The 6,382-nt window shown below is 42.6% G+C and overlaps 1 protein-coding gene across 4 annotated transcripts in view; it reads right to left on the bottom strand.

Annotated features, from left to right (window-relative positions):
- Positions 1–255: 255 nt before the first annotated feature.
- Positions 256–6,382, bottom strand: part of OXSR1 (oxidative stress responsive kinase 1) — a 100,590-nt gene continuing 94,463 nt past the window's right edge. For all 4 annotated transcript variants that reach the window (XM_082745772.1, XM_082745771.1, XM_082745773.1 and 1 more), the window contains 4 exons: positions 5,981–6,033; positions 4,254–4,322; positions 3,341–3,405; positions 256–2,934 (listed from right to left, as the gene is read on the bottom strand). In XM_082745772.1, the coding sequence (XP_082601898.1) occupies positions 2,860–2,934; positions 3,341–3,405; positions 4,254–4,322; positions 5,981–6,033 (262 nt within the window). In that variant the 3' untranslated portion in view covers positions 256–2,859. The remainder of the gene's footprint in view (positions 2,935–3,340; positions 3,406–4,253; positions 4,323–5,980; positions 6,034–6,382) is intronic.

Below are 6,382 nucleotides of genomic sequence, written 5' to 3'. Positions count from 1 at the left end.
TCCCTGGCCATATCTTATCTCTCCCTTTTGAGATTTCAGTTTCCCCACTTGTACAATGATTTTCAGCTGTTCTAGATAATTTGTAGGTCAATACACACATTTTTTTAGCTTTAGCCCACTTTTTCATCCATTTGTGTAGTGACTCCCTGACCCACTCCTCCAGTTTTTCCTCCAGTTAGTAGTGACTTTCTGACCCACTCCTCATGCTCCCCACCAGCAAGCACTGAAGTAAAGAATCCTTACACTGCCACAGACAATTTACTCTTTATTGATTAAAAATGAAGGAAACATGCAGCAAAATACAAAGTCAAAAAAAGGGAGAAGGGAAGGTCAAATATTTTACATCTTCCATAATCTAGAATACATCATAAGGAGGAACCTCCATTTACTGATACACCATTATTCTATCCTCAGATTATTAAATAGTATCAGCTGGCTCTAGGATTTGGTTCAAAACTTAAGCAAAAAACCCAAAGAAATCCATTAGTCATATTGAATAAGACCATACATTTCACAAACAGCATTGGCACATGTTACCTTGTGCTAAATTAGTCCCTACCCCCAGGGACCAAGGGATCCTAAAGACCTAGAGACAGAGGTGTACCCTGGACCACTGCTCCTTGAAAGGAGCAAGGTCACTCACTAGGTTACGTGCTGTCCATCCTGGGAAGTTTCTGTTCACGTATTCTCTCAGCATCGCTGCGAAAGTCAGCAAAGGGAGTCCACCATACATCATGCAGAAGAAATAACACTGTCCTGGGTCTTGGTGTCTGACTCCTAATTCCCAGCAGGGCAAAAAATGAACTGAAAAGAAAGAGAAAACCCTAGGCCACTTCTATTGGTATCCTTGTCCCACTGCAGTTTAAAAGTCATGGCTGGCTGGGGAAACTGAACACGGCAATGGGCTGCTGCTCACCTCCTGCCTGGGCTCCAGACCACTTCCAAACAGAATGCTAGAACAGAGTGAGGCCACCACCTCCGGATTTATCAATATGTAGATGATGATGGCTTGACTGAGACAAAAATACATACTCAAAGGTAAGCCACTAGCCTTGTGCCAAAGGGACACTATCTCCTTTTCATGTTATTCCCATCCCTCTAAAAAAAATTTAAAAAAAGAAAAAAGAAAAAAAAAGAAGAAAAAGAAAAGCTAAGTATTCTTCCAGCAAACTATCAATCTTTTCCCTCTCTAGGCTTGGCAGGCCTCCCACTTTTTACCAATCCTGCTGGGACCCTGGACTTTGGTGTCTGATCCTCTCATCTACTTTCCTCCCAACGGCCACTCCAAACCCATCCCATCCTTCTCCCCCATATCCACTCCTTTTCCAGTATGCCTCTGTACCTAGGGCAGGGAAAGGAAGCCCATGACTAAAACAACAAGCTCAGAACCAAACAAGAGCTGCAACAACTCAGTTGTGGGGAAAGCTTCCAGAGATATTCCAAGAAACAACTAGGTGAAGCGATCTCGTTATTCACAGACCAACAGTACTGGAAAGGGCTTGCGTGATTCTGTAAGAGGCAGCTCTCCCCTTTCCATGGTGCTAAAGCCCATCTTCATGTGTCGTTTTAAGGCCAGACTGAGTGTCCCTTTCTTAGACAAAAACTGTTAGGGCTACTTGCAGTTAGACAGAGGTTGACTATGAAACAGTAGGAAAGAAAATCGGCCCCACCGATTACTCACATATTGCATTATGAGTGCTCGTTTTTAAACCTAAAGAATAATTTATATTATTTCTATTGAAAATCAAATGAACACTGTCTACTCAAAAATCCTAAAAGTCTCGGCACATGTGGTTTCACTTTCCATCCTGGGTCAGGTTCAGCGCACAGAAGTGTGGAGCCCCTCCAAAGGGTCAGTGCAGGACAGGGCCAGAAGGTAGGCCTCGCTGGCCTGGTGAGTCTCCTTTATTGCTGTAGAAAGCTCAGCCTTGCATTTCCTTATGACGTGGAGGCCAGGCAAATTTTCATGGGAGGATTGAGGAGCAGTTTTTCTTCAATTGAATTTTTTAAGATTTGAAAATAAATACTTCCAAAATGATATGTTATTATTCTTCCTGTTCAAAACCACTGCTGGGGAAATTCACTTTTAGAAGCCATTACTTGATGTTTTCACTAAAAACAGTCCAAAGTTCCACTTTTTAGGATCTGATGGCTGAAGTTCGACTACAGTCAGATGTTTTGCACCAGCTGAAGTTAAGGCTAGCAACCCTTTCTGGAGGGAGTGATGAAGAGGGGTGCCTGAGAGCAGCTTCAGCAAAACGCTTAGAAACATGAACAAAACAATAATAACACAGTTTAGGCTGCCTCTTTCTGAGGCTGTGCTTTTTCCTAACAAAGGTTGCTCAAATTCACATCAGCTTAAAAAAAAAAATTACTAAATTAAATTCTCTGGGCTCCAGATAAACAATCAACTTTTAATTGCTACTTCAGTGGTGAAGATATATCCCAAGATGCCCACATCCTGTCAGGTGTGGGAGAACAGGCAGGATGAGGAAGCCCAATATAGCTGCTACTTTCCACCCAGCGCCATCATTGGAGTAAGGCAAGATGAGCTGCCAGATCTCCCTCCTGAGCCTTGAGGCACAGTCCCCTTCTCAGCTGGAGAAAGACAGGGGACATGTGCAGTAAGTTTACTAACGGAAGTCTTTAAAGGGATGCTGGCCACTGGTGATCCAACTTTTCTTTCCCTGTGGGAAAAGGGGGGAATGATGGCAGGAAGAACATAAAGAAAGACCTCTAAAGCTCCTAGCCGGGAGGTTTGTTGCTGGGTTCTTTGGCAGTAGTGGGTTTAGGCCAACAGAAGCAACAGAGATACGCATGTGTGGAATCTCCTTAGGCCGCCTCTTTCAAGGCTGTGGTTTAGCTGATGCTGAGCTGGGCAAATCCTATTAGTTTACCATCATCAGGAATATCCGAGCCTTCGACACCAGATGCCTAAGAACCAAACAAAATGAGAAGCTGTGGTTATTTGTAAACAAAACTGCACGTAGCAATTAAAACTGATATAAGGACTATGGGGAGGAAGACAGCAGGGTACAGGTCCCTGGGATATGAAGATGCAAATGAAGGTGTCTCTTCCAGAAAAGGTGGGGCCTGGGTACAAAGCTGGAGTCAGACTGGAAATACTCTCTTAAGAGTCAAGGGCCTAGGGTAGGAGGCTTCCTGGAGGGAGAACAGAGGGAAGCCACTCAAAAGGAGACACTGGCCTAAGGTCTTAGGGAGGCTAAATGAACACAATCCACCATATTTTAATATTCTCAGCACTCAGGGAATATACAAGCTGGTCTACAGAAGCTGCTGCTATGTAAGGACAGTTTAATAAAGAGGAAGAAATAAGTACCAGTTTGAAAGTGACAGATCGATTTGACTGAGGTTCTTCCACAATTTTCTGCAAATTCGCTGCCACTGTAATCATACAAACAGAAAGTATTAAGAAGCTAAGTAAATCCATTTCCTACCATATTTTAAAAACCTAAATGATAGCTCAGAATCTTCTATGTTCAACCAAAATGGAAGTGGAATGATAACTCACTCCCCAAACAAAAATTATCTTTTAAACTCAACTCTAAGTAGCACAAATAAATCTCGAATCATGCTCAAAGTAACTTTCTTTAAGATGCTATGTTAAATGGGGCAAGACACACAGGTCAAAGAGGAAGGATATGTCTACTCACGGGCCAGAAAGCCCTATCCTGGGAGCTGCTGAACTCTGGCCTGCAGCCTATTTCTAGTCTGGCTGTGGGCTAAGAATAGTTTAAAGACCATGAATGGCCCACAAGCCTAAACTATTTACTAACTGGTCCTTTACAGAAAAACTCTGCTGAATGGCCCTAGACAATGGTCTTTTCCTTCAATAACATGTACACATGGGCCGATTATACCTTTTCTTACTTTCTGCTTATTCTAGAAATAAGCCTCTAACAAGTTTTGCTTACTTCTTTCTTGCTCTGTTAAGAGCATAGTTTCACCCTCCAAAATGAACTGGATATGGCTAAGTATACTTTAACTTGTGATTACATCATCAATTCTACTAGAGTCTCCCAGCTTTCACCTACTGTCACAGGAAGTCAGAAAGTGAACTCTGAAATGAGATTTTCTTTTTTGTGAGGAACTATTACCAATACCTGTATTTCAGCAATGCCAAGACCCTCCAAGACCCGTGAGATCCGCTCAGTGGAATCAAAGCCTGTTTTCTAGGTCCTAAATACAAAGACAGAGACACCAGGGTGCAGGGCAGAGTACAAAGTAGTTACCTATTACTAAATCCCTTCCATCGACAAGGCCAGCAGAAATGAGTTCCTGAGATACACCCTCCGCTGTATCTGCGAGGAAAAAAAAGAAGGTGCTCCATTTCTTGTGCATGCACGTTACTGTGAACTCCTAGAGCAGATGTTGGCACTGGCAGGCCCAAGCTAGCTGCTAAATTCACAAAACCAAAGAGGCGGGGGTGGGGGTGGAGTCTTCCTTCCACACAAAGGTTTCTCCTACCACTGGGGTTACCTCAAGTGGGAGATTCTCTTAGGTGTAGCTAGAGCACAGAACCTCTAGCAACCAGATGGCCAGTATCAACTCACTGTAAAGATAACTTGCACTAACAGTGATGCTACAGAGGAAAAGTCCCATTGTGAGGGCAGCCCTGGCCCCAAACCCCACCAGCTCTGAGATGCGATGTGTGTGCAACATCTTCAAGGCTAGTATAATGGAATGATTTCTTTTCAAGCACATCTTGAAAGAACAAATTGTAATCTCTTCTCTTCAGAGATCACATCCCAAGTTTGTTGCTAACATCATTTTCTTTTTTATTCTGGTGGGCTTTTCTTCATATCTAGTGATTTTACATCATATAATCTGATCAATGGTTGTAATAGAAATGAAAAGACAGGGACACAGCATTCCTAACTGATCTCCTCTCCAACCGAGTCAGTGCTGCTGCTTCCTGAGGCCTGAACACAGCCTGAAAGAACAGGAGGACCTCTGGGGGTGGGTGGGTGGGCACACATTTGTGCTGATGACCAGCAACTTGAATTAGTTCCTTGAAATGGGACTCTTCCTGGTTTTAAACAGTGAAATGGATACACCTCTGCACACCTGGCTTCCGTCCTCTTTCATACTTAGTTGCTGATGATACTGAGACAGCATGAAGAATGAGAACTGCACACAGGATGAATGTGCTGGCTGCTGGCCACCTCCCCAGTCTGAACGCTTGAGTAACAAAGGCAAGAAGTCTCATCCCAGGGAGAAGTTCATGGCCAGAAACTATGCCTGACAGGACTCCACTTCAGCCTGGGAAGAGAGGAGGCTAGAAGCCTTGTTTCTTCTATACTGTCATGGAGAAGTACAACCATGTTCAGTACTGAGAGCAAGAACTCTGCACCCTGACAAGTGTGGATATGAATTCCAGAGGCACCTCTTCCGACTGTGTGAACAACAACTTACCTCCCCTCACTCTAAGCCTTGTTTCATCATCTACACAAAGGGGACAATAATCTTCCTCAGGGGAATTCTGAGAACTTAATGATAGAAAGCTTAGCACAATGCCTGGCCTACTATGGTAGGCAGTAAATTAGAGCTACATTCATTACTGTTTGTATTATACTAGTTTTACAAGTGAGGTTAGTAGTAAATAAATTGAGTTTTTATTTTATTCATATGCCACCCACACCCTTTAAACCAGGGACATTTTCATCATCTTTTAAAAGTAAAATATATCTAAAGGACAAAAACATCACATTTCATTAAATAAATTAGACGTTATTTTGTTTTCTTTCTTTTTTTTTTTTTTAAAGATTTTATTTATTTATTTGACAGAGAGAGAGATCACAAGTAGGCAGAGAGGCAGGCAGAGAGAGAGAGAGGAGGAAGCAGGCTCCCTGCCGAGCAGAGACTCGAGACCATGACCTGAGCCGAAGGCAGCGGCTTAACCCACTGAGCCACCCAGGTGCCCCACGTTATTTTGTTTTCAATGTTTTTGATGGCTTACCTCTCCCAGGAGTAAACTCAAATCGAATATCATTTAGTTCTTTTTTTGAATTCCTACAAAAGAAAAGGGAATGTGTAAAATAAATTTCTGGATTTATGCATACTGACTCTGCCAACATACAACAGGAAAGCCGTGCCTCAAGAAAAACCATTCTATTTCCATAGATCCTATGACTTATCCTAATGAACTCACACTGCAGGGCTCAGAGCAAACTACTCAGAGTGACCATCTAACTGTCCTACAACCCTTTTAATTTATGTCCTCCAGTAGTCAATATAGAAACCTCATGCTAACACTACACTTATTGTGAGGAACACTGAGTAATGCACAGAACTGCTGAAATCATTATATTATATACACCCAAACTAATATAGCACTATACTTTAAATGGGGAAAAAAAAC

The sequence above is a fragment of the Mustela nivalis genome (assembly GCF_964662115.1).
Source record: "Mustela nivalis genome assembly, chromosome: 1".
Classification (NCBI taxonomy): domain Eukaryota; kingdom Metazoa; phylum Chordata; class Mammalia; order Carnivora; family Mustelidae; genus Mustela; species Mustela nivalis.
Note: the sequence above shows the minus strand (reverse complement) of the source record. Positions and strands in the feature narration are given on the sequence as shown.